Source organism: Monodon monoceros, unplaced genomic scaffold, assembly GCF_005190385.1.
Source record: "Monodon monoceros isolate NGI ecotype Baffin Bay Population unplaced genomic scaffold, NGI_Narwhal_1 Super_Scaffold_13, whole genome shotgun sequence".
In the NCBI taxonomy this organism is placed as follows: Eukaryota; Metazoa; Chordata; class Mammalia; order Artiodactyla; family Monodontidae; genus Monodon; species Monodon monoceros.
Window position 1 is genome coordinate 29,912,591 of NW_021703769.1, and position 16,271 is coordinate 29,928,861.

Genomic DNA, 16,271 nt, shown 5'->3' on the forward strand with positions numbered 1-16,271 from the left:
CGCCGGCGGGCGCGGCGCCGGGCGGCGGGCCGCAGGCGGCGGGCGCGGGCGAGAGCGGGAGGCGCGGGAGCGGAAGGCAGGAAGTGCCGCGGCGCGGGGAGCTGGGAGCGCGGCGAGCAGGGCGGAGCGGGTAGAGCCGGATCTCGCGGGAAGCGCGGGGACGCCCGGCACCGCCTCCAGCCCTCCGTGCCCACCCTCCTCCCCGCCCCGGACCGACCGCGCGGGGGCGCTTCGGCCTGCTTGAACGGCCAGCGCTCGGGCGTCTGGTGACCCGCCGGCAACGGTGCGGGCCGGGGCGCTGTGCCCGGCCTCCGCGCCGGGTGGGCAGCCATTTGTTGCTTATAAAGAATAACTATGTTTTGTCTTTTTTATTTTATTAAGGTAAAAATAACCCACGTTTTTTGAGGAAACTGAAAAGTAAAGGAAACTAAAAAGCACCTTTCACCCCAACACCTGGAGAGATGCGCAGGTCACATTTTGATACATGTACTTCCAGTCTTTTCTCTAGGCGCATGCAGTTTTCTTTAAAAATTTATCGCATAAAACTGGCATCAGACGATATAGACTGTGTATTGGCATCTCCTGCTGTTTTACCTGGCATCAAGTGATGAAAATATTGCCTTACTGATAAAGTACTACCAACAAACTTTTTAATAGTTGCATATTGTTCCAATTATGGTTGAACACTAATCGATGGGGCCTATTGTTACACATTTAGGTTATTTTTATAAGCAACAGTATAGTTTTAAATCTGGTTGATGATGATCCCACAATTCATAGATAAACACTGATAACATCTCAGTGTCTCACCTTCTGTGCTGTTCCATGCATTTAGCCATAAATGTGTTTGCACCTACAGAAATAATGTCATGTATGTACATAAGCATACATACATACAAATCCCTGAAACCTCTTCCTCCACCAAACACATAAACATGACAAATTCTTTATCTTTAAACAATGAATTGCAGTGTTTTTTTAAAAAAAACCTTAAAGTAGCCTGAGGAGTAGGCAGAGAGGAAGGCTGTGACCCAGAGGGACAGGCTGAGGATCTGGGGCTGGATGAGACTTCAAGAAAATGGGTGTAGACGAAGAATAAAATAGCACCAAAGACAGTGCCGGGGTTCTCCAAGGTTAAGGGCTCAAGAAAGAACTAACAAGAAACACAGGAGGAGCAGCTGAAGCAGTAGGAGGAAATTCAAGCTCATATGCTGTTCTGGAAGCCAAGGGAAGAAAGTATAACTCACTGCTGTTTCAGTGTGCATTTCTCTTTTCATATGTTTATTGGCCATTTGAAGCCTGAGAATTTTCTAGTCATATCTTTTGCCCTTGTTTCTCTTTTGTTGACTTTTAGGAACTCTTCATATGCTCTGGACATAAAATCTTTAAATATATTATAAATATTTTATCCCAGTCTGCCACTGTCCTTTTACTTAGCCTAGGGAATCTCAGATATGAGAAGTTTTTAATCTTTAAGTAGACAGGTCTGTCAGTTTTTTCCTCTATTGCTTCTGGATTTTGTGTCTTACTTAGAGAGAGCTTCTCCCCCTTCCCCCGCCTCAAGACATGAAAAATATCCTTCCAATCACAAGGTCCAGAAGAAAACTTGGGAGATTTTTTCCTTTAGGAGCCAGATCAATGCTTGGCCCATAATGGGTGTGAGGTCCCTGTGCAGAAGTAAATGTAGGACCACCTGGCTGAGGACTCCTTCCCACAAACCCTCAGGAAACCAAGTCTACAGTTTTGGAGGTTTCATCCATGTGCATGTATGTCCTCCTGCCTCCCCACCCATGCTGACTTATAATCAATGGTTGTTTGGGTGAAATGACTATAGATGAGCTTTTTTTTTCTACTTTGCTGAATTTTCCAAGTTTTCTTCAATAGCAAGTACTACAGGCTTTTTAAAATGAAAAGGAGATCTTCCCTGGTGGTCCAGTGGTTAAGACTCTGCACTTCCACTTCAAGGGGTGTAGGTTCGATCCCTGGTCAGGTAGCTAAGATCCCACATGCTGTGTGGTGCAGCCAAAAATGTTTTAAAAATAATAATAAAGTGAAAAGGAAAATGGAAAGTTTGCTGAGAGGCACAAAGGATAGTGATGACGTAAGTGGAATGGGTATAGACCTCATGGGCAGCTTTGGACAGCCTAGGCCAAGAGAAGGGAAGGTGGACTGTGGATTTTCCTAAGGTGGAGAATTGGAAAGATGGCACATTTTCATCACTTTATAAAGAAATCCCATAACCTTTAGCTATCATCTCCCTATCCACTCCCTGCCCCTTCCCTGGCTGGCCCTAAACAGCCACTAATTTACTGTCTGTCTATAGATTTCCCTGTTCTGAACGTTTCATATGAATGGAATAATATCATATGTGTCTTTTATGACTGGCTTCTTTCACTTAGCTTCATGTTTCAAGATTCATCCATGACATAGTATTTATCAGTACTTCTTTCTTTTTTTATGGCTGAATAATATTCTGTTGTACAGATATATGACATTTTGCTTATCCATTTGTCAGTTGGTGGACGTTTGGGTTGTTTCTACCTTTTGGCAATCATAAATAACTGCTATAAATATTTATTTGCAAGGACATATGTTTACATTTCTCTTGGGTATATACCTACGAGTGGAATTGCTGGGTCACATGGTAACTCTATGTTTAAATGTTTGAGGAACTGCCAGATGGAGATCATGTTCTTTTAATTAATCTAAAAATTATAATTATGTTATTATTATAATATTATTCCAAATTATGTTCTTTAGAAGATATTTTCAAATACAGAAAAGTTTTAGGATAAAACCATTTAATCACCATTAATTCCATCACTCAGAGAATACCCTTCTAGGATACTTATCTGTGCATTTTTTTTTATAATAAAAAGAAAATTTATTTATTTGGCTGCGCCGGTCTTAGTTGCGGCACGGGGGTCTTTTAGTTGTGGCATGTGGAATCTTTAGCTGCAGCATGCGACCTCTTAGTTATGGCATGTGGGATCTAGTTCCCTGACCAGGGCACGAACCCGGGTCCCCTGCACTGGGAGCATGGAGTCTTAGCCACTGGACCACCAGGAAGTCCCCTGTGCATATTATTTTTAATGGGACCACGCTTGGCATAATATTTTTTAGCCCGTATTGTAAAGATCTTCTCACGTCAATAAATATCTACATCAATGACTTTCAAAATTCTTTTACTCTAGGAACCCTTTCTCCAAAAGATCATTTTCCAAGAGCCCAATAGGTAATCATTCAATAATCAGCAATTATTATTGGGCTTGCCAGGTGCCAGGCATCCCGACCCTCCCAATACCTGTTCTCTTTAAATGCTTCAGCTATTGCACAGTATAGAGGAACCACCTTTATTGTCTAGTTCCCTATTGAAGGACTCAGCTTGCTCTCCATTTTTCATTGTTATTATGAACATACATCTCTGTGTACTTTTATCACCTTCTTAAGAGAAATCTCTAGAAGTAGGATATGGGGGTTAGAGACCAACCTTGGGCTTGGGCCTATTCAAGGTTCTGGGAGACGGGAGGAGAGGTAAATGACTTGGTCCCTGTTCTTCAATAACTCAGATTGAGAAAATGAGATTCAGGAAAGGGAAAAGGAGATTTTGATAAATAAAGTCCATTCCTTCCAGCAGTTTCTCTTTAGGACTTCATTCTATGCATATCTGTTGCATCATTTAAATAAATGTTCAGCATTAGGGAATTGAGTAAATATATCAAGTAAAAGAAAGCAAGGTATAAAACATTCTGGCAAGTCCAAATTGAGATGTGCTGTGTGTGTAAAACGCACATTGGACTTTGAAGGCTTGGTACCAAAAAAAAGTATGTAAAACATCTCATTAAAAATTTTTATATTGATAACATGTTGAAATGATAACTTTTAAAAGAGGTTAAATGAAATATTAAAGTTTCTTTTTCCTTTTTTTTTGTTTTTTAAACACCCTTCCTTTATTTATTTTGTAATTTATTTATTTTTGGCTGCGTTGGGTCTTCACTGCTGTGCTCAGGCTTTCTCTAGTTGCGGCGAGTGGGGGCTACTCTTTGTTGCAGTGTGTGGACGTACTGCAGTGGCTTCTCTTGTTGCGGAGCACGGGCTCTAGGCAAGCGAGCTTCAGTAGTTGTGACACGTGGGCTCAGTAGTTGTCACATGCGGGCTTAGTTGCTCCATGGCATGTGGGATCTTCCTGGACCAGGGCTCAAACCCGTGTCCCCTGCCTTGGCAGGCGGATTCTTAACCACTGCACCACCAGGGAAGTCCTTTTTTTCACTTTTTTAAATGCGGTTACTAGAAAATTTTAAATTACATATGTGGCTCGTATTTGTGCCTCCCATTTTGTTTCTATTAGCTAGGACTGTTTAGACTGACTCCAGAAGAATATGCAACAAATTATAGTAGTGACTGCCTCTGGGGAGGGGCCCTGAAGATTTGGGTGGGGTGGGAGACATACTTTTGTCACGTCCCCACCCTCCTCACCCCTCTCAGATGGGATTGGGGTCTTTCCATTCCCTTCCTCCACATGTCTCCTGGCCCACCCAACCCCCTACCGCCATGCCCTCCCTTCTGCCACCCCCACCCACTGCTCCTTGGCCTGAAGGATTGAGGCTGCAGGGGAAGGGACTCAAGGCCGCGGCTCCAGCATTCCTGAGCTGCGACCTGACAAGCCGGAGGGCACCTCTCCCCGGGGGAGATGGGGTGCAAGAGTAGCTTACCACCCACTCGCTTTTGGGTTCAGCCTTCCCACCACGGTCCAGGAAAGACGGCTCCCTAGGAGGTGATCAGATAATTAGAAGATGTTCAGTTAAAACTAGTGACAAATTCAGCCTCCCTGATTAAAGAAACACCAATTAAACGTTGGCACCATATTAGCCAAACCGTCAGTGGGCATGAGATAATTCCATAACTGGGTTCTGAGGTTGCTGACACACTATTTGGCCCTTACGGCCAAAACTCATGGCTAGACCAACCATTAGAGCCTCCTCTGGGGCTGCGGGAGAAAACTGGATCCCTTGGCATCACATCTAATCAGAGGCCATGGAAGCACCCATCAGTTACGTGTCAGCCCCCACCACGGGTCCACCTCCTGCCCTGGGGGCTCCCCGTGGGAATTACGCTTTGGGGCCGCTCTGAGCTGCCAGTTGCAGGGTCAGGGAAGCTGTGGGAGTAGAGGCACCTGGGGTGAATCTCAACTCCACCATCTGCACAACCATGTGACCTTGAACGAGTTAATGAACTTCTCTACGCCTCACTGTCCCCGTCTGTAAAGTGGAATGGAGAAAACAGACCGCACAGCACAGCTGTATTCTGCAGACTCCGGGAATGGAGGCTCTCAAGATGCCAACCGGTGCTTGTGAGTAATGTTAAATGGCGGGGGTCCCTCTAAGGCCACCCTGGGGGGTTGTTGCATCCTCTGAGGCCCTCTTCGCTGGAGGCCCTCTACACACCCTCTTCGCTGGGCGGGGGGTGTAGCTCCAAACCACATACTGAGAAGCGGAATTTGGGAAGCCAGGCTCCTCGAACCGTAGATGGGAGGGAGTGCGAGGGGTGTAAGAGAAACCCTAATTCCTCCACCCCACCCAAAGCCTGGAACTGGGCGAGGCCCGGCTGGTCCAGCCTCCGCGCCTTCCACCACACGGGCTCCGCCCTCGGTCCCGCCTCTCTTCTAACCCGCACCCCCATTGGTGGCGTTCGGCGGCGCGGCCGCTGTTATTTTTCGAATATATAAGGAGGTGGAGGTGGCAGCTTCTGCCAGAGGCTTCCCGGGCTGGTGGCTGGTCCCTGCGTCCCTCCTCCCTTCCCCACCCTCCCCGCTTCCCTCTCCTCCCTCGCTCCGGCCCCGTTGCTCTTCCTTCCTCCCTCCCTCCCCCCTCCACCCCGGGCCGGCTCCCTACCTCGTCCCGGCCAGCTGTGCCCGGCGTCTGTGGGTCGCCCTTCGCCCAGCCCTCCCGCCCCACCGAGATGGAGCTGCCCCAGCCGGAGCCCGCGGCAGCCTCGACTCTCAGTCCGGCCGGCGTGCGCGGTGGCGCCCAGCGTCCCGGCCACCTCCCGGGCCTCCGGCTGGGGGCTCATGGCCTCCTGGGGTCTCCGAAGCGCGCCGCCGCTTCCTCGCCGGTCACCACCCTCACCCAGACCATGCACGACCTCGCCGGGCTCGGCAGGTAGGGCGCCCCAAGGATACTGGATGTGGGGTGAGAGGCCCGCATTAGGGTTTAGTCCCAGGCCTCTTGGGAGCCCTGCCTGGGTGCCAAATGGGGAGGCATCCGGGACAGAGACTGCTTCAGGGGCCCAGGACTAGGGCTGTGCTGTTCACACCCTCCAGGTGACTTGTTCTTGGCCCGCACAAGCCTCTGGAGACCCTCTTCCCCACCTCCACCATGCTGCCTTCCTAATCTGAGCCCAAATCTCCACCATTTTGCCCCAGGCAGGGGATTCTGAGTCTGGAGGGGGAACTTGAGGGTGGCCCTGTTCCCTCCACCCCCAGTTCTTTCCTGGGGTTAAGGGGTTAAACTCTGGTCCTGCTCCCTGAGCAAGCCTGCAGCTCCAGCCTGGGTTGTCCTTGGAGCAATAAAGACCAAAGTCTTGGCCATTCCTCCAGAAAGGCTTGTGGATGGGTAGGGGCCTGAAGAGTTTAGGGGAAGGCCCTCCAGGGCTGTCTGCTGCCCCACAATCCCCCAGCATGATCCCAGCCCACCTCCTCCAGCCTACCTCCTTGCTCTTGCTCCGGGTTCACCTTCCCCTGTACCCAGGAGAACGTTAAATCAATCAACAAAGAGAAGACACTTAGAGTCTCTGTAGAAGGCCTGAGAAGAGGGTAGGCCCTTGATGCCATCGCCTCCCTGGGACAGTGCAGAGGCTGGATGGGCCCTTCAGAGGTGGGTGGCTGGTGGGAACATGGGCCGGCCAGCCCTTGAGCCCCATATTTACCTTTCTCCTTCCCTGGGTCCCTGCTCCCTTCCCAGCGAGACCCCAAAGAGTCAGGTAGGCAGCCTGCTCACATGCCTATCCCTGTCCCGTCGGGCGTCTGAATCCTCCCTGTCGTCTGAGTCCTCTGAATCTTCTGATGCAGGTGAGGCCCAGGGGTGCCAGGGGAGTTTGGGGGGCTGCCTTAGCCTCCCCACTTCACTACTGATCAGACTAACATCCTTACCACAACCTGGTGGGCCCAGCAGCCTCCCTCTGCCCACTTCTGGTGGGGCTTACCACGCCCAGCACAGACTGGCTGGGCAAGGTGGGTGTTGGGTGGGGTCCTCTGCGGGAGATGAGATCTTACCTATTTAAAACCAGGCGCCAAAGTCCTGAACCACAGCCCCACCTGGGAGGCATTAGGGCTGAAAGTCTGTCATTTTATAACATTCACTTGCCTTCAGCTTTAACTTTTTCCTTTAAAAAGCCATTATCTCTTCTAGAACAGATTATTTTAAACCAGTTCTAGAAAAATGCTTAGCAGAGTTCTGGTTTAAAGCCTACAGGGAGGAGTTTCCATAGTAAACAGGGAGTGGAGCCCTGTGTGATTTGGCAGTGTGTCAGCCCTTGGGGTCCATGGGTGGGTTTTGTTTCATTTTTTAATATGTCAAGACCTAAAATAACAACAGGCTTTTTTCCCTTTTCTGAATAGGGTTGGGACATGGTGGGGGAAAGTGTGCAGGAAATGCCACCACTTTCAAACCAATGCACTCTGTCCTCAGGTCTGTGCATGGACTCTCCCAGCCCTATGGACCCCCAGGTGGCGGAGCAGACGTGAGTAGAGAAGAGGGACCACACTACCAAGGACGGGGAACCTGCCCTGGGGAATCTCAGTTCTACCCTAAACTCACTGGGAATCCTGGGAGAGCAAACAGACCTCTCTGGATCCCCAATGGGGGCACTAATTGACCTTCCCATGTCCTAGAATTCTGCTCCTTGTCTCATGGAAGGGTCTGCTCTCATGGGAGCAGCGTAGAGTGGGTTCAGGGCCGGGGTGGTAGGAAAATATGGTCCAACTAATTCAAAGTTTTTAATTTACTTTAGGCCAAACAAAACAGTTGCTGCAAGCTGGTTTGGCCCTTGGCCATCCTATCAGTAACCTCTGGTTTCAGTGACATTTGACCCTCTGGCCAACCCCTGGACCAGGCCTTTTGTGAGGGGGAGTAGAGAAGTTGGTGGGCTCTGCTCAGCATAGTTCCCTGCTTCTTGGTTGTGGGGCATGAGTAGTACCTTCCAGAGCACAGCTGTTCCCATCCAGCTGATCATGCCCCAGCAGGGAGAGCAGCTGTCAGGCATTACTGGGAACAGCTGGGCATCCGTGGCCTGGGCTAAGGGACTGTGGCTTTGGGTTTAGGGCAGTGGCTGTCTTTCCTCCCATTGCCTTTGATCAGACTGGGCTGGGCTGCAGGTTTGTTCATAAACAGGAAATGGGGAGAGCATTGGGTGGTGGTGTGGGGACTGCACGTTGGGTTTTGATGGTAACACAGAACTGTCCCTGCTTTACCCCCAGGGCCCAGGTGCAGACTGAAAACCAAGCCAATTAAATTGGTCATCCTGATGCCAGGTTGGCTGGGCACAGCCACCCCCCTACTCGGGGCAGGGGCATCCCCCTGACACTTTAGCCCTCAGTTCCCCCCACCACCACTGCACCTGCTTTGATGGTTACACAGAAAGAAGTGTGTGTGTATGTGTGTGTGTGTGTGTGTGTGTGTGTGTGTGTGTGTACACATAGACACACAAAAGCCCCGCCTGGCAGGTGGTCTCTGGTAACATAGCTAGCCTCAGAAGGAACATCTGTTGGAATTCTTTGCCTGCTGGCCTCTTCTAAGGCAGGAGGAGGGGGTAGGACAGAGTCTGGGTCCTGGAAAATTCCACAGGAGGGAGGAGAGGTTGTGACCCTGCACATTTGTCGCTGGGGGGTCTGGTACAGCAGACTGAACCAGGCCCCTGTCCTGGAGGATCCAGGACAGTCCCACACAAGGGAGGGAAGCCCAGCCTTTCTGGCATCCAGGCCCTGGAGATATCCACATTGTCAGGACAAGGCCTGTCATCATAGGATGGATGGATGCCTTTCCTGGCAGCCATATGGCCCTGCTGAGGTGATTTGCATACAGGTGGAAGGCCTGTGGGCAGGCTGGTGAGACTGTTGTTGCCTTGGTAACTCCTCAGCCACCCTGCAACCTACCCCAGCTGTCTCTGTCACTGCCATTCTCCAGGCCTCCTTCATTCATGGCAGCCTTTAAAATCCCAGGCTGCCTCTCATCTCCCCTTCCCCTACACCTGGGCCCCCTGATAGTCTGCATTCTTCCTCCCCTCTTTCCTCTGGCCTGAACCCTGGCCCTGGCCCTTGTGGACTAAAAACGTAATGCTGGGGGTGGGCGATGGGCTGTGAGGGGAGCTGGGTTGCATGGGACCCTTCTCTCTCCTAGATTTGAACAGGCCATCCAGACAGCCAGCCGAGTTATTCGAAAGTAAGTGCTCGGGCCTTCCTCACGCAGGCTCCCCTGCCCCGTGTGGGTGGAGTAGGCCCAGGGAGGGTGCTTTCCCAGGTCCTCCCAAAGGGGTGCACAGGGCTCTGTGGTGGAGGGGGACCCTGCATGCTCTCTGTCACGGCCCAACTCTTCAGCCCTGAGGTGTCCCTGTTTCCTTCTGCAGTGAGCAGTTTTCTATCCGACGCTTCCAGTCCTTGCCGGTGAGTGTCCTTGAGGCCCATCAGGAGGCTCGGGCTTGCTGGCCAGGATTGTGGAGGGGGAGGAGGGACTGTGGTTGGTTCCCAGAGGGTGGACTTGAATCGGTTGGGTGTCCCTGGTCTGGCTGTGGGAGCTGGGGCTTTGGAGGTGGACAGGGGAGCTGGGGGAGTTGGAAGAGGGATGGGAGAAAGTAGGGCCTGGGCTGGCACCAGAGGAATGCAGCCTTCTGTACCTGCTGCCCTCCTGGCTCTCTAGGGGAGGCTTCTGGGCCACAGCCCTGTGCTACGGAACATCACCAACTCCCAAGCGCCTGGCACCTGGAGGAAGAGTGAAGCATGTGGCCGAGCTGCCCACAGCTCTAGGGAGGACAAAGAGAATGTGCGCTTCCAGCAGGCCAGAGTGGGAGCACTCCAGGGAGAGAAGGGGGCTTGCTGGGATGGTTCTCTGGCATTTGATCACGCACCCCCCTCCTCTCCCTGTATTGCCCGCAGGATGGATTTGTCTTCAAGATGCCGGGGAAGCCCACACATCCCAGCCACACCCATGCCCTGGCAGAGTGGGCCAGCCGCAGAGAAGCCTTTGCCCAGAGGCCAAGCTCGGCTCCCGACCTGATGGTATATCAGGAGAGCTGACCCATGCAGGGCAGGCATGCACGCGGGGCAGGTGCCTGTGAAGGCAGCCTGGGGGACTTGAGGGTGATCCTGAGCCCTGAGGCGCTGGGAAACTTTTCTCAGAAAGTTTGCGGTGGGGACTGCCTCAGGGCCCCACCCCTGAGTCGTCTGTGTCTACTCGTCACCCACACAGTGTCTCGCCCCTGCGCGGAAGATGGAAGTAGAGGAGCTGACTCCCCTGGCCCAATGCTGCTTCTCCCTGACCCCAGCCAGGGGGCCTGCCGAGGAAGATGATGGATTCGTGGATATCCTGGAGAGTGACTTAAAGGTGAACAGCCTTGCCCTGTCAGGCCCCCTACCTCTCCCTCCTTGGGATCTCAGAAAAGGGGAGAGCTCTGAGCTCCTACAGCAAGACTATGACCTCACTTCAGTGTCAGAAGAAGAATTGGAGGTAACTGAGTCACAGCCTGACCTCTGGCCAATCAGAGGAGAGGAGGTGGCTGGTGCTGCAGTGAAGGGCGGATGGGCAGGGCAGAGGGAAGCCTGGTCCTCCTGCGTGGCCACACTTCTCACAGTTCTATGCAAGCCCCTGCAGCGAGTGGGGCCCTGCAGCTTTCTAGTTCTGGGGGGCTGCCCTGTGCTCGGGCAAAGCGAGGGAGGTGTGAGCAGGGTCAGGGAGGGTTGCTGGCCTGAAGTTTGCTGGGAGAACTGGGAAGCCTATCCTGGAGGACTTGGGGCCTTAGAGGTTGGACCTTTGCCTGCGAATGTAACCATATCCTTGCTGATTTGGCCTCAGGAGGATGATGTAGTCCCCCCAGGCATGGAGAGCCTCATTAGTGCCCCACTGGTCAAGACCTCAGAAAAGGAAGAGGAGCAGGTGAGCCTCTGGAGAGGCCCCTCAGAATTTGGAGGGGTGGGGCCCTACCCTCCAGGTGGGATTTGGGGCGGAGAGCAGGGGCTGGAAACTCTGACCCCGGACCTGCCACCTCTGCCAGGACCTCATCATGTACAGCAAGTGCCAGCGGCTCTTCCGCTCTCCGTCCATGCCCTGCAGCGTGATCCGGCCCATCCTCAAGAGGCTGGAGCGGCCCCAGGACAGGGACCTGCCCATACAGAGCAAGCGGAGAAGGAGCGTGACCCCTCCAGAGGAGGAGCAGCGGGAGGCTGAGGAACCCGTGAGTGCCCTCCTTCTAGGGCGGGACTGGGCTTGGCAGGGCTGAGCTGCCACCCTCCAAGTCCACCCTGCAAGTCCTTCTCAGCCGGGTTTGTGGCAGAGGACAGGGTGCGGGGAAGGGGGGTCCTAGCCAGACGGGGCACTGAGGGGCAGCCTCACCCCTGACCCTGGCTGCCACCTGCCTCACAGAAAGCCCGCGTTCTCCGCTCAAAGTCCTTGTGTCATGACGAGATTGAGAACATCCTGGACAGTGACCACCGAGAACTGATCGGGGATTACTCCAAGGTACTAGCAGTGGGATCCCTCAGGAGGCTCGATCCCTTACTGACTGGCCCCTGAGCCCAGCAGCTGCTTCAGCAACTCCCTCTCTCCCCAGAGGCCCCTCGCTTTGTCCTTTGCATCTTATCCTTTATTCTCATCTAGACTCCTCTCTCTCACTCTCCTTGATATCCCGACTGTACCCAAATCTGTACAGGGCATCAGTGGTGTCTCAACCTTGGAAAACATTTCCAAACCATAACATCTTGCTTTGAGCTTCTTTGGGCCTCATCCTGGGGCTTGCTTGGCAATACATGGGGGCAGGAGGCATGGGGGTTCATCTCTTCTCCCCATCTTCATTTCCCCTTGGAAGGTTGTTCCCTGGGGATCAGACCCTAGAGGCCCCTCTTGGTTGCTATGGGAACCAGAGCTGAATTTGAAGGTCAAAGCAGGTGTGGCCTTTGGGCTTGGGAAAAAACTCCATCTTTTCCATCTTACCAATCTCACTTTCTCTCTCCCCTCTCTCTCCTCTTCCCTTCAGGCCTTCCTCCTACAGACTGTGGATGGAAAGCACCAAGACCTCAAGTACATCTCACCAGAAACGGTATGCAGGCATGAGCTATTTTCTGGTGCATTTGGGACTTCTGTTTGCCTGTTAACCTCCCCTGGGGTCAGGCTACGCGCATGGGTCAGCCCCTGCCTGCCCGCCTGAACTGCTGGAACCCACCTCCGTGGCCTCCTACAGATGGTGGCCCTGCTGACAGGCAAGTTCAGCAACATCGTGGAGAGGTTTGTGATTGTGGACTGCAGATACCCCTACGAGTATGAAGGCGGGCACATCAAGGTGAGGCAGGGTGACGGGAGAGGCCCTGAAGACTCACCCAGTTCTATCCTTCCTCTGCCCGGAGGATGAATCAGTAGGGGGTGGGTGCACCCTCTCATGGGATTCTGCCCCTCAGGAGGTGGGGTCACTCATCTGAAAGATGGGGACCGCATAGGGCAGGGTCTCCTACCCAGGCCTAGGGCTGTGGCCTGACCTCTGGCTCCTTTGGCAGACTGCTGTGAACCTGCCTCTGGAAAGGGATGCTGAGACCTTCCTGCTACAGAGCCCCATCACACCCTGTAGCTTGGACAAGAGAATCATCCTCGTTTTCCACTGTGAATTTTCATCTGAGAGGGGGCCCCGCATGTGAGTCCCAGCTCCGCCCAGCCAGCTAGTGCTGCTCCTGACCTTCCTCGCCCGGGATTGTGGGTGCTGGAGCCATCCAATGGCCAAGAGGCCCAAGCCCAGCCATGGCCCCATCTGGGCCTAGACCTGTTGTCTCACCTGATACCTTGGAGCAGACCTCATCCCCGCTTCCCTGTGCATGGCACCCTCCTCCTGTCTCCCTCTCACTGTCCTTCCCAACAGGCCTCCCATCTACCCTCTGTCCCTTGCCGCCCCCCTCCCCAAAACCTAATTCTCCATCAGTCTCCATCAGTGTCCTTAAAGTCCAAGGGCCCTGTCCCAGTCCTCAGTGACACTGACCCTTCCAGAGTTCAATCGTCCTTTCCTCTCTCCACCTCCTCCTCACCAAGCCTTGTCTAGACCTTCTGAATCTACCTCTTGAATTTTGTCCACTTCTTTCCTTTCTGCCTCCCCTTTCTCAGCCCAGGAGAAATGTCTCTGACAGAGATTGAGCAACTGTCTTCTGGACACAGAACCCCCTTGATTTGCTTCGTTCCTTCTATCTCCCCAACCTCTTCTGTACCCAGTTAGCCAGACTGATCTCAAAGTGTTCTTGTGGCTGACATTCCTCCACTCAAGCCTTCTGTGGTTCCCCAAGGCCCTCAAAGGAGTGGGCGCGGGGACCAGGTCCCCTGATGTACACCCACTGCACGCCCAGCTCTGAACCTCACACCCCTGCTTGTCCCAGGTGCCGTTTCATCCGGGAACGGGACAGAGCCTCCAATGACTACCCCAGCCTCTACTATCCTGAGATGTATATCCTCAAAGGCGGCTACAAGGAGTTCTTCCCACAGCACCCGGTACCATGGGTGGGGGTGGCCATAGTCTCCGTGGGAGGGCTGGGCTACAGGGAAAGGGCTCGGCCAGGCGGTAGCCCTAGGAGAAGGAGTAGGGAGGACTGGGTCACCCCACCGAAGTTGCCCATTTCCCCGAATTGATCAACCCATCCCATCCTGCCCTAGACCTTTTGTGAGCCTCAAGACTACCGGCCCATGAACCATGAGGCCTTCAAGGATGAGCTGAAGACCTTCCGCCTCAAGACGCGCAGCTGGGCTGGCGAGCGGAGCCGGCGGGAGCTCTGCAGCCGCCTGCAGGACCAGTGAAGTGCTGGCAACTGTCCCACCCGCCTTTCTTGCTTTGTGCGGCCTGGGCGTCAGCTGCCCGGTGGCTTACAGGGCTGAGGGTCTGCTGTCTGGGTGAAAGACGGTGAGGGTGTCCTGTCTGTCCACCCCAGTGCTGATCCCCTGTCTCACTCCAGTCATACTCCATATCCTGGTGACACCCACGCCCCCACCCCTGGCACCCCTGGAAGAGCCCAGCCTGCTGACTTAGTGAAATTGGATTAAGTCTAGTTCAAAGGAAGTATTTTGTGTGTAGCAGGAGCCTTTTCGGTTTTTTTTCTTTATTGTTTGGGTTAACCCTTTGTCTTCCTGTATTCAGAAAAGCCCCCTTTTTTCTAGGGGCTTTGTTTGTATGTATGAGGCTGAGAGAAAGCTACAGCCCCCTAGGATGGGCCACAGCTGTACTCTTCGCTGCCCTAGGATTCAGCACTGTGCCCCAGGCCCTCGACAGCACTCCTGAGTGTGTGCGCCATGTTCCCCTTTCTCTTTTCCTCTTTCCTGTTCCTCCATATGAACACCTCCAGCACGGACATGAGCGCTTACTCTTTCCTGTTTCAGTGTTATCTGTAGGCTTGATTTGTCTTTTTTTTTTTTGCCCATCTCAGGATAGTCACAGGCTAAGGTTTAGGTTCCCCCGTCCAGTTGGGGTTAAAGACTCAAACTTTCATAACCCACTTGGCCCTGGCTTCTGTTGCCTCAGAAAGGGATGTTAGTATCTGCGGAGGCCCTTGGGTGAGGGCTAAGGCCTGCATCCTGAGCCCACTGGAAGCCCAGCCCTCACTGCTGTGAACCCTGGGGCCTGAACCATGTCAGAACTTGCTGCTGTCTTGTCATGGATGGACAGATGGATGAATGGAAGAGTGGATGGATGGATGGCCATGGATGCACAATGCCTTGTCTACAAACCGCTGAGTTGAAAGTGTCTCAGTGAGGATGACAGCCTGCAGCAGGAGTATACGTGTATCTGTGTGGACAAAATCTTTACACTTTAAGGTTTGGAGATATTCAAAAGGAAATGTCATGGAAGCAGCTAAACCAAGGCCAGCCACCTCTGGATTCTGAATCTCAGGAAACGGGCAGGGCTTCTTGAAGGCCCTGATGAGTCATCTGGTAGGGTCTTGGTTCAATAAAGCACTGAGCAAGTTGAGTAAGGCAGCATGTGTCCTGTGGAGCCCTTGACAAGACTGTGGCAGACACTGATGGTGGAATATGGCAGGGGCAAGTCAGCAGGTTGAGGCTGGAAGACTCCTGGGAAGGTGGCCTCTTACCCTCTTCCCAAGTCTTGCCAAGATTTTGGATTCAGCCTCCCCATTTCCCTCATCTGGCTGCTCAAGCACTTCTGGGCTCACCCTTCCCAAATTCTGCACCAAAAAGGCAAGAGTGATGCCATCAGTTCTCTCCTCTAGAATTGTCAGTGGCTCACCATTGCCCTCAGATAAACTTAAAAGTCTCATAGCCCTTTAGGACCTAGGCCCTCCCCAGCCTCATTCCTCACCTCTTGCTGAATCAAATCCCAGCAACAGAGTTGCTGTTACATTTCCTTGTCTTTGTATCTGCTGTATTATCCTCAGGAATGCTCTCCCCAATCTGCTTTTCCTCTTTTAAGATTTGGTTTCAAATGTTAATTCCTCCCAGAAGTCTCCCTGCCCTATCAGGGACATGACTTTCCTTTCAGTATCCCCAGCACCCAGCAGAGGTTCCACCACCTAGGAGGTGCCAAGTTCAAGATCAAGAGTGGGAAAGGGCCAATCTGGGAGAACCAGTCCCAGACCAAACCTGGGTGTGCCAGGAAATCCTCTCGGAATACCACAGCAAATAACTCTCCCCCTCAAATACGAGCCGTGATTGTAGGGAATCCTTTGCAAATGTACAACTAAGACGCTGCCTGATACAGAGTGCACACAGAACATGTCAGGTATCATTACTGCTTTCTGTCAAAGTTCATCTACCTTGCCATGATTATTTGCTCCATTTTGCAGATGGGAAAACAGGCTATTTCTTGCCAGAGCAATAAGAAGGGACTTGAGATTCCCAGGCTGGGTCTAAAGGACACTTACCTGTCTCTAGCTTGTCCCCCTGCCCACCCCAAGTTTCTTATGCTCCAAGGCTTGGTCTTCACTCTTGGTCTAGAGCCCCCTGCAAGGGCACAACCTGTGGGAGGGCCAGTATCTTGGGGGCTGGACTTCTACTCAGGAAGAGGAACTCTGGAAGTCTCCAGAAGCCCCC

The 16,271-nt window shown here is 52.7% G+C and overlaps 1 protein-coding gene across 5 annotated transcripts; it reads left to right on the plus strand.

The window, feature by feature from the left end:
* The first annotated feature begins 5,770 nt into the window (after positions 1–5,770).
* On the plus strand, positions 5,771–15,383 carry CDC25B (cell division cycle 25B). Of its 5 annotated transcripts, XM_029221735.1 has the most exons (16): positions 5,862–6,158; positions 6,960–7,066; positions 7,686–7,737; positions 9,393–9,434; positions 9,619–9,655; positions 9,909–10,031; positions 10,145–10,267; positions 10,458–10,592; positions 11,061–11,141; positions 11,260–11,439; positions 11,628–11,723; positions 12,238–12,300; positions 12,442–12,540; positions 12,752–12,885; positions 13,613–13,724; positions 13,887–14,115. In XM_029221735.1, the coding sequence occupies exons 1-16, from the start codon at positions 5,959–5,961 to the stop codon at positions 14,025–14,027; spliced, it is 1,725 nt and encodes a 574-aa protein (XP_029077568.1). In that variant the 5' UTR covers positions 5,862–5,958; the 3' UTR covers positions 14,028–14,115. The 5 variants fall into 5 exon arrangements, 4 of the variants coding, with proteins under 4 accessions (XP_029077565.1, XP_029077566.1, XP_029077568.1 ...); XM_029221732.1 differs by having other exon boundaries at positions 5,771–6,158; positions 10,458–11,141; positions 13,887–15,383; XM_029221733.1 differs by lacking the exon at positions 6,960–7,066 and having other exon boundaries at positions 5,771–6,158; positions 10,458–11,141; positions 13,887–15,382.
* Positions 15,384–16,271: the final 888 nt, after the last annotated feature.